The sequence below is a fragment of the Pungitius pungitius genome, chromosome 9 (genome assembly GCF_949316345.1).
Source record: "Pungitius pungitius chromosome 9, fPunPun2.1, whole genome shotgun sequence".
NCBI lineage: Eukaryota > Metazoa > Chordata > Actinopteri > Perciformes > Gasterosteidae > Pungitius > Pungitius pungitius.
This window is the reverse complement of record NC_084908.1, coordinates 20,075,074-20,089,049: the sequence shown is the minus strand read 5'-3', so window position 1 is coordinate 20,089,049 and position 13,976 is coordinate 20,075,074. Positions and strand designations below refer to the sequence as shown.

Genomic DNA, 13,976 nt, shown 5'->3' with positions numbered 1-13,976 from the left:
ACGTTTCCTTGTGACAAAAAGAAGAAGAACCGCTCTGGTCTGCGACCACAAACCGGCCCGACGGCATAATAAAAAGTTTGTTTTCTTCCATGACTGTATATTTTTGTTTGCACAATGTGTGAACCCTGCCGTCGCACTAAATAAACGAGAAGAAGCAACAGAGCCTTTCTCAAACCAACTGTACATCAAAGTGTGTGTTTGTGACTTGTGTCGATCCCAAAATGCATGAGATACTATTACTACACTACTATACTCATTTTACACCAGTGTCATTTTCCCAACAGGAAGTATGCAACATGTTTTACCACAGTGAGGAACTACTCTGATACACATCATCCAGTATTAGGATTCATATGTTGTATTATAATCAGCTCCATCAGTTGAACACGTCTATCAGAGATCAGATGGAGATGGATAGACGCTGCGAGCTCAACCCTAACCCACCAGAACGTTCCTCTGTCACTAAGGGGACGTTACACAATTTTTAATCTGTTTTTTTCCCCATTGAAGGGTTTTTTCCAGTTTTTGGGGAGTTTCTCCTGTGCCGATGTGAAGGGTTTGGGGACGGAGGATGTCGCATGTGTACAGACTGCAGAGCCCTCTGAGGAAAGCTAGTACATTGCGATTTGAGGATATACAAAATAAAATAAATTGAATTGAATTTGATTAAATTTCACTCCTACAACGTCTTGCGATAGAATGAACAAATCCATGAATCTGCGTTTGTACGACACCATAAATGGACAAACTCGACGAACCAGTTGTCCTCCGAGCCAACAATACGTCTGCCTAGTTATTTGAATGATTATTTCACAATTATTATTACATCATTACAATTCATACTACTCTGTGTTCCTGGCTAAAAGAAGTCTGTACCAGGACGTGTTAAAGGATTATTAGTTTATATAAAAACTGCACTTGTTGCTCTCCGTTCCTGGTGCATGTAGAGCATGTTTCATGGTGTGGTGATATTTAACCTGCGCAGGTTCAAGGTGTGCGAGAGGGCTCGCCAAAGTGATGCGTGCTCGCGAATCCCGGTTATTGATGGTTGTTTCTGTGGTTTAAAGAGTCACTGCAAGGCCGAGGTCAACTTCAAGGTCCGTCCAGCAGGGCCTACGAGCTGTTCTCCATCCAGCAGATCCCCTCACACACCAGAGGCGAACCCGTTTGCTGCAGGCCGTGGATGCTGACGAGAGCAGCGCCACGGAAACAGAACCTAAAGCCGCGGACGCCAGCCATTGGTTGGTGGGCCGTGACCATCTTACTGGGCACCGATGGATGCGACACCAGCAGACTCTGTGGACCCTGTAAACGAGTGTGACTCTTTCAACGCCTTCAGGTCACATGAAACCTGACTGCAGAGTGTGACCAATGAGTCACAGCAGCCTTTGTGCGTTGCTTTTTGGCGTGACTTTCACAATTTCCCTGTTCCTGCACTAAAAGCACGTCAGGAATGGTGCGTACTGGTAGAGCCGGTCGGTTCACGGGTGGAACCCATTGCATATAAAATCAGAGCTTTCATTACTTGGAGACAAAGAGCAGCAAAATATTCATCAGCCAAGGAAGCTCATACTGCAGGTGGAACAAGCTGGTGAGGAAAATCACGTCTTCTTTCTAAACAAATGACGATATATGAGCATGTTTACTCAGAGACACGTAATGTTAATGCTTCTGTACTTCTTGGAAATTTATAACTGTGAGTGAATCAATTTGGGATGCAGTTAAAAATGGTTATAAATGACATTCTAAACATGTGCTTTAATGGACAATAAAAGTTTCATTCTTTTCCCCTTAAAATGTTTTGCTTGTTTTTTGGGCTAACTTGCTTTGTTTCAACAAATTCTGCTGAAATGAGGATAAATATCTCACAAAAGCACAGTGAAAATACACTTGATTCTTATAAAAGTTTTTTTCCTTTTACTAGAATCAGCTGAACAAACATATTTTTACCAATAACTCATCTTAATGGATGTGTTCATTCAGTGCAGATTAAAGGATGCACCCCCACACACACACACATATACTGTATATATATACTGTATATACAGGTGAAACTCGAAAAATTAGAATATCGTGCAAAAGTTCATTTATTTCAGTATTTCAACTTAAAAGTTGAAACTTATATATTATATAGACTCATTACAAGCAAAGTAAGATATTTCAAGCTTTTATTTGATATAATTTTGGATGATTATGGCATACAGCTTATGAAAACCCCAAATTCAAAATCTCAGAAAATTTTAGGCAGTGTGGGCAGGTGCCAAGTCTTGCTGGAAAATGAAGTCAGCGTCTCCATAAAACTCGTCTGCTGAAGGAAGCATGAAGTGCTCTAAAATGTCCTGGTAGACGGTCAAGTGGAATTACTGAAATAAATGAACTTTTGAACAATTTTCTAATTTTCACCTCTATATATACAGTATATATATGTATACAAAAATACTAAATATTCTAATATTTATTAATAGTAAACACTAGTTAATAATTATTTTTAAATCAGAAACCAGACTTTCCTTTGTAAAAAGTAAATCCTTTTTTTTTCATGTGTTCATCCTGTGAGCTGTGGTTACCACTAACACTAACGATTAGACCAAAAGAATCAATCTAATGTTTTATCTTTCCCCACTTTCCCCAGCATTGGAGATGAAGTTGGGGTTGCTCGTTGTTTTGACCGTGGCGGTTCTGGTGCCGAGCCTGTCGGATGGTCGGACCGTCACGAGATGCGAGCTGAGAGACAAGCTCAGGGAAGCAATCAGCCTGCCCAGAAGGCTTCAAAAATACAAGGACGAAATCTTGGAAATGGGTGAGGTTATTAGCCATTTTAGGCATTTTAGGCGGAAATAGAATAAGTGACTGACAGCAATGACATTTTCATCTTTGAACATTTTCTTGTCTTTGTCCTTCTTTACTTCCTGCTACATAATTGCTCGACAGTTATCTGTAAGTTGGAAGCAAGTTCCCATCTGAAGACCGACGCAGTCAAGGCCGGCGCAAGAAAACAAACCACAGAAATCAAACCGACGAGTGACAAGCCATTGATTACCAAGCGGTTGATCACTGAACCAGCAACTACCAAACCAGCAACTGCCGAGCCACCAACCAGCAAGCCACTGACCCCCAAACCACCAACTTCCGCGCCAACGGGCAACTTGTCTGTCAACATCAGACGAAAGCGTCAAGTCATGACTACCGAGGACCCTGAAATACAAGAGCTGGAGGAAGTGGTCAGCATTGTAAATGAAGGCATGGAAGGCGGGATTAACGATGAGGACAAAGAGACTGATGAAGACCAGGTGGCGCAGGATGACATTATAACCGATGCTGAGACTGATGAGGACAAAGTTACTGATGAGGACAAAGAGGGAGATATTGTTGAGGGGATGGATGATAACATGATAACCGATGAGGACAAAGTGACTGATGAGGTCAAAGGTACTGATGAGGATGAGGTGACTTATGAGGACGAAGAGACGGTTAAGGAAAAAGAGACTGATGAGGACAAAGAGAGAGATGTTGTTGAGGGGATGGATGATAACATGATAACCGATGAAGACAAAGAGACTGATGAGGTCAAAGGTACTGATGAGGATGAGGTGACTTATGAGGACGAAGAGACGGTTAAGGAAAAAGAGACTGATGAGGACAAAGAGAGAGATGTTGTTGAGGGGATGGATGATAACATGATAACCGATGAAGACAAAGAGACTGATGACGTCAAAGTTACTGATGAGGACAAAGAGGGAGATATTGTTGAGGGGATGGATGATAACATGATAACCGATGAAGACAAAGAGACTGATGAGGTCAAAGGTACTGATGAGGATGAGGTGACTTATGAGGACGAAGAGACGGTTAAGGAAAAAGAGACTGATGAGGACAAAGAGAGAGATATTGTTGAGGGGATGGATGATAACATGATAACCGATGAAGACAAAGAGACTGATGAGGTCATAGGTACTGATGAGGACAAAGAGGGAGATATTGTTGAGGGGATGGAGGACGACGTGATAACTGATGAGGACAAAGAAACTGATGAGGTCATAGGTACTGATGAGGACACAGAGGGAGATATTGTTGAGGGGATGGAGGACGACGTGATAACTGATGAGGACAAAGACACTGATGAGGTCATAGGTACTGATGAGGACAAAGAGACTGATGAGGTCATAGGTACTGATGAGGACACCGAGGGAGATATTGTTGAGGGGATGGAGGACGACGTGATAACTGATGAGGACAAAGAGACTGATGAGGTCATAGGTACTGATGAGGACAAAGAGACTGATGAGGTCATAGGTACTGATGAGGACACCGAGGGAGATATTGTTGAGGGGATGGAGGACGACGTGATAACTGATGAGGACAAAGAGACTGATGAGGTCATAGGTACTGATGAGGACAAAGAGACTGATGAGGTCATAGGTACTGATGAGGACACAGAGGGCGATATTATTGAGGGGATGGAGGACGACGTGATAACTGATGAGGACAAAGAGACTGATGAGGTCATAGGTACTGATGAGGACAAAGAGACTGATGAGGTCATAGGTACTGATGAGGACACCGAGGGAGATATTGTTGAGGGGATGGAGGACGACGTGATAACTGATGAGGACAAAGAGACTGATGAGGTCATAGGTACTGATGAGGACAAAGAGGGCGATATTATTGAGGGGATGGAGGACGACGTGATAACTGATGAGGACAAAGAGACTGATGAGGTCATAGGTACTGATGAGGACAAAGAGGGCGATATTATTGAGGGGATGGAGGACGACGTGATAACTGATGAGGACAAAGAGACTGATGAGGTCATAGGTACTGATGAGGACAAAGAGGGAGATATTGTTGAGGGGATGGAGGACGACGTGATAACTGATGAGGACAAAGAGACTGATGAGGTCATAGGTACTGATGAGGACAAAGAGGGAGATATTGTTGAGGTGAAGGAGGATGTAACTAATAAGGGCATAGATACTGATGGGGACAACAGTGATGAGGGCAAAGACGTCGGTGTGGACGAGGAGACTGGGAGGAGTAGGACGGGATTAGGCTACTACGGGCTCTTCCAGCTGTCTGACAGGTACTCTTGTGATCCTGGTTCCGGCTGGTCTTTCAACAAGTGCAACACAGACTGCGAAGGTGAGTCCCGGATCCAGAGCGCCACAGAGGTCTCAAATAATCCAAGAAGACATTTCACACTGTAATAACTGTCTCTCCTTTACCCCAAAGCCTTCATAGATGACAACATAATGGATGATATTGACTGCTTCGTGAACAGCGGAACCTGGTTGTAAGTTGAAGTGTTGCTTCACTCTCATCCTAAAAAGAGACTGCGCTCAAAACGGGATCCTTGTTTCCACACTCTATGAAATGCAATTAAATGGGATTCCAAGTTATAGTGATAATTAGCTGGCGACCTGGAGCAGCCTGCCCCTTATGTAACGTAATTAATGTGATCAGAGTTCGTAGCCTATTAAGAGCCAGAAATTTACAATTGTAGAGTTTATCGGGCAGTCGAACGTAAACCAGAGACAGCGATGAAACCGGTACACTGCTCACCCCGAACATTACAGCACATAAATACATATTTAAAAGTTCATACACTGTTCTTAGAAAGGCCCTTTTTGGTTTTCAGCTGCTGCTGCCTCTAATTGTTCACCTTCTGCTTCCGTCTAAACAGGAGTTTGCTGAAGAAGCCCATCGGCCAGTGTCACAGGAACAAGAACTTCTTTGACAAATGTGAATGAGCAGCTGAGACATTTTCTGCAGGCGGGATGTCAAACCGTCGTTCTTCATCTCCCCGACTGTGTGAAGCATTTAACATTTTCTCATTCGTAATCTTTGATATTTCTTGAATGAAGTCATTTGTTTTTATTTTCATTTTTATTTTTATTTTAGTCTGTATCTATAATAACTTTGATCTACCGTAGAAACATTTTTTGTGAAGAGATGTACAAAAATTATAATTCTTGTTTCTTATATATCTGTGATCATACAATAAAGGTGTTTTTCTGCCATGAGACCAGGAGGAAGAGCTTATTAAATTATATTTACAAGAAATGTGTACAGTACAGAGTATTTACACTTCATAAACATAAAAACAAGTAGTACAGGTTTGAATTATTATGCGTATTTCGTATGTAACAACAGAAGGGTTGTAAACCAGGCCACTGACCAGGTGGGTGGGGGTGGCGTCACCCTGATGACCACCGACATCGCACAGCTTCCTGTTTTAGCAGCGATCATCATCACGGCCGGTGGGGGGCGAAATTCTGACGCTTCCCCAAAGCTGCGCTCACCCACGAGAGCCTACCTCCAGGTGCTTGGATATCTATCCATCCATTCATCCAACGCCTGTCCATCTATCAAGCCATCTATTGACCTAACTTTCCATCCGTGTATTTATCTACAATCTATCCATTTATCTAACTATCATCTATCCATTCATATATCCATCTTTCCCTCCATCCATCTATCCACCTACATTCTATCCATCTATCTCTCCGTTTCCATCCACCCATACATCCATCTATTCATCAATCTATACATCCATCTACCCATCCATCAATCCGTCCCTCCTTCTATCTGTCTATCTATCCAGCCATCCAGCCATCAACCCATCCATCTACTCATTCTTATATCCATCCATCTACTATGTCACGACTCTGAGAGCCATGACCTAAAATAAGCAACGCAGTAAGTCGATCAAAGGTTGTTCTTTATAACGATGGCTTCCGACGAGGCACAGAGTGATCAGGGGTCAGTCGCCAGTTAGCACTCACAGGTAACCTGCCGTTAAAGAGACACACACCCACTCGTAACACAGTAGGGAACCGTCACAGTATCCATCCACCTATCCATCCAACCATCCATCTTCCATCCACCTATCCATCCATCTACTCATCTATCAATCCATCTGTCTTACCATCTATTGATCTACCATTCGATCCATCCACATTTTCAACAATTCATCTATACATCCAGCTATCAATCTATCAATTCATCCATCTATCCGCCTTTCCATCCAGCTATCCATCTATCTAGCATCCATCCATCCGCCGTTCCATCCAGCTATCCATCCATCTACGCATCTATCTATCTATCTATCCATCTATTTATCCTTCTATCATCCATCCATCCATCGACCCATCCATTGACCCATCCATCTATCTATCTATCCATCCATTGATCCATACCAAGTGTATAATATTTAGGGGGATCTATTAGCAAGGGTGCAATTTGCATCCTCACCACTGTTCCTCTTCCAATACATGACTAATTCCCTCATTTTGCTCCTTTACACATATCTATGATACGCCCAGAACTAAAGCAGATTAAATGATATAAAAATATAAAAAGGTTTTCCCTGAAACTGCTTGTTCTCCTGCTCACCTTTCACACTGCACATCTAACACACACTGTATTCACCGCACAACATCCAATCCTCACAAATTATGAATGTGCCGCGATGGCCTGGGAACACAAAGGGTGTCACCTTACTGTAACTGGTTTACAGTCTCAGGGACAAAGTCTTTTCAACAGCACAAAGGTGGGACCTGTCGAGGAGAAAAGATGTTTTTCAGGTGGGTGGATGAGTCCCCTCGACCTCCATACAGCTCACAGACCAAGGTGTGAGATGTGAGAAACGTTGTGTGTTCCGTCCTGAGCCGATTGTTCGGCCTTTATCCGAGCAGAACAAAGGACGCGGGTCCTCCTCTGCACCTGCAACCGGTATATATCCTTCATGCGCCCTGTGTGTGTCCACAGAGCCAACATGAAGGTGTTTGTAGCGGTTCTCTTGTCGGTGCTGGGCGCCAGTCTGGTTCAAGGGCGAATTGTGTCCAAATGTGAGGTGCAGGAGGCGTTGGCCGACCTGCAAGACCCCAACGACCCGCGGGGGCTCACTCCGGACTTGTTGGCCAAAAGTAAGTCCTGTTTTTACATTAGAGACACCGAGGCCGGCTTTACATGGGCCGGGGAAATGAATAGAAGTTGGATGTTGTCGTAATTGCAGTCATGCTTTGGAACCACACACCTACACGAAGGTCAGTAGAGTTATTTTGATGGTGTGAATGAAAACGAAGGGATCCAGAGGGTCGTCGAGGGTCGTCGTGTCCAGCTCGCCCAGGAGGTTTGTAAAAAGTGTGTTTCCTCTCTCCCCTTCAGTCGTGTGTCACGTTGAGGTGGCGTCGGGATTCAACACCAGCGCGGTGACGAGGCTGGACCACAAGCGGGACCGCAGGAGCTCGGGCGAGCACTTCGACGGGTCAGGTGACTCTTCCGAGGAGAAGTCTCAGAGGCCCAACGGGAGACCCAAGGAGGTGCACTCGCTCTACGGCCTCTTCCAGCTCAGCAACCAGCTGGTCTGCAGCGACGGAGCATCTCCGTCCTACAACATCTGCTCCATGAGCTGCAACAGTGAGCTGCTGTTTGTTTGATTGTTTGGACTCATTCATCGACTCCTTTGGAACACAAACCGTGTCCTCAGGAAAGGGTGAACATTTTTTCCGGTTGCACCATTTTAAAACAGGACATTTTCTTTCTTTCCAGACTTGATCGATGACGACCTGAGCGATGATCTGCAGTGCGTGTCGAAGGTCGCCGGAGCTCTCAAGTAAGTTCCTTTCTCTTTGTGCAGTCGCCTCAAAAACTGAATTTAAGTCAGGAAACAACAAGAAAACAAATCTCTGGGTGGAAGCAGAATTTAAGCATTCATCAAATCAAGCGTTTAGCAACCAGGCTAAAACTGAATTTCTCATGTGATTATTTCCACAGGAAAAATGGTTTTCGGGCGAAATTCTTTGAAAATCTGAAGCAATGGTGAGTGATGGATCTCCAGACTCGTCTGCTTCTGGGGCTGCTGCTAGATCCTTCCAATGGAAGACTGGAAAATAGTTGGCCAAACTGGGATTTCTATCATTTATTTTGGATACATTTCCAGAATAGACTGTGAGAGTGACCCGAGGGGGGAAGGGAGGAAGGGGGGATGATGGGGGGGGGGCCTGGTGGCTCACTTTGCATTAACGTGACGGTTAAATCCAACATGTCCTCTCTCTAACACAGACACTTAGATTCCAGATGAACTGTCACATGAACATCTCTTTTCTGCTGCTTTGCAGGTTCATGAACATCTACCGTCAGTGTGGAAATAAGACGTCTGCCGACCTGGACGTCTGCGTCCAGCCCTGATTGGACTCACACTTGTTGTAGAGAATGTACTAAAAAATCTATTAAAAAATCATTGAAAGGCTTTGAGTTTCTCTGTGGAAATTGTTTGTGTCCGTCTGGAATTGACGGCCTCAGACCCCAGAAACAAACAAACAAACATATAGTGTTCATGATGAAGACTGACATCGGTCTAAAAACTTAACACAGTGAATACTTAACATATAATGGTTTTCTTACACATACATTGTTGTACTTCAACAAGGGAAATGTTCATTTTTAATTAAGGCACGAGGCATTAAAAAGACCACGGTGCTGCTGAAGCTGTGTTGTTGTTGTTGTTCTGACCACCAGAGGTCAGCCTCCACTCTGTCACTGTGCCCCTCGCCATCAGCAGGAATGACTCCATTGGGTCGCATTTGGTCAATGGATGCAATGAAATCTCCTAGATATTCATGGTCACCAAAGGACGATCCACAATCATTCATGTCACTCTTTAACAACGTTCAGTAACTCCCAACTTCAGTGACCTTGTGACCTTCCACTCTGCGTTGGCCTTATCTTTCTTTTGTTAATTGACTTTTGGTTAAATTGAGATTTGGTAATAAAATTCATGATCCACAGCGGAGGGATTTAAGCATGAGACCGAAAAAAACTATTTATTATACAACGTATACCTTCCAATGATTACTTTAATATAAATATCATGAAAATAACGTAATTAAAACAAATGAATTACATCGTAGAAATGATGAAGGACAACCATAGAATCAAAGCTTTTTCATTAAATATAAATTATTTTAAAACATGTTGAATTGGATGTCACTGAGGTCAAAGGTCCACTGCAGGCTGATGCTCAGCCTGTTTCTCCATTTTGATATGAAATAAAACAGTGATCTCTGGTTCCGTTCATCATGTAACATCAGCTACCTCGTTCCTTAGCTGGTTACAGAGGGGGGGGGGGGGGGGGCGTGGAAAGTGTATAACATTTAGTGGGATCTATTGGCATGGAATATAATATGAATAAGTCTGTGTTCCATTGTGTATAATTGCCTTTGTTGGGTTTCGTAACTGTAAAATGAGCCGTTTCACATTTTCATTTGGACCAAGGACTGTGAGAAGTTGACTTTGTCGTCCTGAAGTCAAACCCATCGGTTTGCGAAACAAATACTCCGATTTGGACCGTGGAAGAGTGAGCTAGAGACGGTGTCAGCTTAAGCATAGCTTGGTTTTTGATGTCTTCGACTCTAAATGGGCCAACATTTAGAGTCATGCGTGATGGTGACGCATGGAGTAATGTGATATTCTGGGAGATGCATGGTTGGTGGTTTGAATCCCGGCTGCCCCATGTGCGATGTCAAAGTGTCCTCGAGCAAAACACCAAACATGTAATGTAACATTGACTTAATGAACATCATGCTGTATTGAAGACGACTATGGCGATTGGGACCATAAACTCATGTTTACAATGTTTACTGAGGGAATAAATCAGGAGGCGGTTGTCTGGGTCAGAGCGTGGCGTGAGAGCCACTAAGCGATCATCTGAAAGGGAATGGCCTAAATATAAACAACCTGACGACCTACTGGTGTTTCATTCCTCTTTCTCTGGTTCTATCTCTACTGCCAAAAGCTCTATCTACCGATCTAGAATTGAGTCCTCATCTTCTCACCCCAATAAACTCTTTTCTATCTTCTCCAACCTCCTCAAACCCCCCAGTCCTCCTCCACCCTTCTTCAAGGAGACTTTGTCAACCCTTCTGAAGAAAACAACTACAGACCAGTCTCTTATTTGTCCAAAACTATTGAACGTGCTATCTTTAACCAACTCTACTCCTACATCCACCGTAACAACCTCCTTGACCCCCACCAGTCAGGCTTCAAGGCCATTCCACAGAGACTGTTCTCCTTGCTGTCTGAGTGCAACTCCACGCTGCTCTCTCTCCTCCGTCCTCATCCTTCTGGACATTTCTGCAGCATTTGACACAGTAAACCATCAGATCCTTTTTTCCTCCCTCCAGGAACTTGGTGTCACAGGTTCTGCTCTCTCACTTCTCTCGTCCTACGTTGACGGCCGCACCTACCGGGTAACTTGTAGATGATCAGTGTCGGAACCTTTTCCTCTTACTACTGGAGTTCCTCAGGGCTCCGTCCTGGGTCCCCTCCTCTTCTCTATCTACACCAACTCTTTCGGCTCCGTCATTCGCTCATATGGTTTCTCCTATCACAGCTATGCCGACGACACCCAACTAATTCTCTCCTTCCCCGACTCGGACACTCAGGTGGCGGCGCGGATCTCTGCATGTCTGACTGACATCTCCCAGTGGATGTCCGCTCATCACCTGAAGATCAACCCCGACAAGACCGAACTACTTCTCTTTCCTGTAATGGCTCTTATCTATAACAAGTAGTAAATTGGCTTATTTGATGGAATTGCATTATCTGGTTCTCTTCTTCTTTCTTTTCTTCTGGGTTTGTATCCTCATGGTTGAAATGCACTTATTGTAAGTCGCTTTGGATAAAAGCATCAGCTAAATGACATGAAATGTAATTTAAAAGAGGCCATAGTTATTTCTTGCCCACTTGGCAGAATGGACAAGATGCAATCTGCATTCTCACAACTGCTCCTCTTCCAATACATCACTAATGTTCTCTTTTTCTGCTCCTTTACACAATCTATGAAACGCCCAGATCTAAAGTAGCAGCTCAAGTATACAAAGTTTAGAAAAAAGAGGGCTAATTTAAAAAGGTTTTCCCTGAAACTGCCTGTTCTCCTGCTCACCTTTCACGTTTCTGAAATGCTTTTCTTGGTATTGCTGCTGGCTATCTTGGGATAAACATGATATCTGTGGCCAGCAGACTCACATCTAACACACACTGTATTCACCGCACGACATCCAATCCTCACAAATTATGAATGTACCGCGATGGCCTGGGAACACAAAGGGTGTCACCTTACTGTAACTGGTTTACAGTCTCAGGGACAAAGTCTTTTCAACAGCACAAAGGTGGGACCTGTCGAGGAGAAAAGATGTTTTTCAGGTGGGTGGATGAGTCCCCGCCCCTCGACCTCCATACAGCTCACAGACCAAGGTGTGAGATGTGGAGAAACGTTGTGTGTTCCGTCCTGAGCCGATTGTTCGGCCTTTATCCGAGCAGAACAAAGGACGCGGGTCCTCCTCTGCACCTGCAACCGGTATATAGCCTCCATGCGCCCTGTGTGTGTCCACAGAGCCAACATGAAGGTGTTTGTAGCTGTTCTCTTGTCGGTGCTGGGCGCCAGTCTGGTTCAAGGGCGAATTGTGTCCAAATGTGAGGTGCAGGAGGCGTTGGCCGACCTGCAAGACCCCAACGACCCGCGGGGGCTCACTCCGGACTTGTTGGCCAAAAGTAAGTCCTGTTTTTACATTAGAGACACCGAGGCCGGCTTTTCATGGGCCGGGGAAATGAATAGAAGTTGGATGTTGTCGTAATTGCAGTCATGCTTTGGAACCACACACCTACACGTAGGTCAGTAGGGTTATTTTGATGGTGTGACGTGAAAGGGTCGTCGAGGATCGTCGCGTCCAGCTCACCCAGGAGGTTTGTAAAAAGTGTGTTTCCTCTCTCCCCTTCAGTCGTGTGTCACGTTGAGCTGGCGTCGGGATTCAACACCAGCGCGGTGACGAGGCTGGACCACGACGAGTCAAGTGCCTCTTCCGAGGAGAAACCCAAGGAGGTGCACTCGCTCTACGGCCTCTTCCAGCTCAGCAACCAGCTGGTCTGCAGCGACGGAGCATCTCCGTCCCACAACATCTGCTCCATGAGCTGCAACAGTGAGCTGCTGTTTGTTTGCTTGTTTGGACTCATTCATCGACTCCTTTGGAACACAAACCGGTCGTGTCCTCAGGAAAGGGTGAACATTTTTTCCGGTTGTACCATTTTAAAAGAGTAAAAAAAAAATCTTTCCAGGCTTGATCGATGACGACCTGAGCGATGATCTGCAGTGCGTGTCAAAGGTCGCCGGAGCTCTCAAGTAAGTTCCTTTCTCTTTGTGCAGTCATCTCAAAAACAACAAAAAAACAAATCTCTGGGTGGAAGCAGAATTTAGCAACGTTTAGCAACCAGGCTAAAACTGAATTTCTCATGTGATTATTTCCACAGGAAAAATGGTTTTCGGGCGAAATTCTTTGAAAATCTGAAGCAATGGTGAGTGATGGATCTCCAGACTCGTCTGCTTCTGGGGCTGCTGCTAGATCCTTCCAATGGAAGACTGGAAAATAGTTGGCCAAACTGGGATTTCTATCATTTGTTTTGGATACATTTCGAGAATAGACTGTGAGAGTGACCCGAGGGGGGAAGGGGGGATGATGGGGGGGGCCTGGTGGCTCACATTGCATTAACGTGACGGTTAAATCCAACATGTCCTCTCTCTAACACAGACACTTAGATTCCAGATGAACTGTCACATGAACATCTCTTTTCTGCTGCTTTGCAGGTTCATGAACATCTACCGTCAGTGTGGAAATAAGACGTCTGCCGACCTGGACGTCTGCGTCCAGCCCTGATTGGACTCACACTTGTTGTAGAGAATGTACTCATGAGAGAATCTATTAAAAAATCATTGAAAGGCTTTGAGTTTCTCTGTGGTAATCATTACTTATTCATAAAGAATATTGTATATAAAGTCATATTATCAATTTCATGTTAATTCTTTAAGGACTGAGGCATTAAAAAGAACAACAGCGCTGCTATGTGGTTCTGACCACTAGAGGTCAGCCTTTACTCTGTTACTGCGCATGATTCATGAACACCTTGATGGCGTCACTTTCGGA

At 44.4% G+C, this 13,976-nt stretch overlaps 4 protein-coding genes across 4 annotated transcripts in view; all 4 read left to right on the top strand.

Annotated features, from left to right (window-relative positions):
* The window catches only part of LOC134132714 (putative surface protein SACOL0050), a 5,743-nt gene extending 1,324 nt beyond the window's left edge, over positions 1-4,419 (top strand). The window contains exons 5-8 of the mRNA XM_062564399.1: positions 986-1,014; positions 2,633-2,800; positions 2,932-4,217; positions 4,384-4,419. Of these exons, the coding sequence (XP_062420383.1) occupies positions 986-1,014; positions 2,633-2,800; positions 2,932-4,217; positions 4,384-4,419 (1,519 nt within the window). The remainder of the gene's footprint in view (positions 1-985; positions 1,015-2,632; positions 2,801-2,931; positions 4,218-4,383) is intronic.
* Positions 4,420-4,797: 378 nt separating this feature from the next.
* Positions 4,798-5,802, top strand: LOC134132713 (lysozyme A/C-like). The gene is made up of 3 exons (XM_062564398.1): positions 4,798-5,139; positions 5,230-5,290; positions 5,681-5,802. The coding sequence occupies exons 1-3, from the start codon at positions 4,854-4,856 to the stop codon at positions 5,745-5,747; spliced, it is 414 nt and encodes a 137-aa protein (XP_062420382.1). The 5' UTR covers positions 4,798-4,853; the 3' UTR covers positions 5,748-5,802.
* A 1,972-nt stretch (positions 5,803-7,774) lies between these two features.
* On the top strand, positions 7,775-9,250 carry LOC119218064 (alpha-lactalbumin-like). Its single transcript, XM_037472201.2, has 5 exons — positions 7,775-7,925; positions 8,167-8,418; positions 8,551-8,614; positions 8,776-8,820; positions 9,120-9,250. Exons 1-5 carry the CDS (start codon positions 7,775-7,777, stop codon positions 9,187-9,189), a joined length of 582 nt encoding a protein of 193 aa, XP_037328098.2. The 3' UTR covers positions 9,190-9,250.
* Positions 9,251-12,401: 3,151 nt separating this feature from the next.
* On the top strand, positions 12,402-13,769 carry LOC119217645 (alpha-lactalbumin). Its single transcript, XM_037471431.2, has 5 exons — positions 12,402-12,552; positions 12,780-12,977; positions 13,114-13,177; positions 13,306-13,350; positions 13,640-13,769. Exons 1-5 carry the CDS (start codon positions 12,402-12,404, stop codon positions 13,707-13,709), a joined length of 528 nt encoding a protein of 175 aa, XP_037327328.2. The 3' UTR covers positions 13,710-13,769.
* Positions 13,770-13,976: the final 207 nt, after the last annotated feature.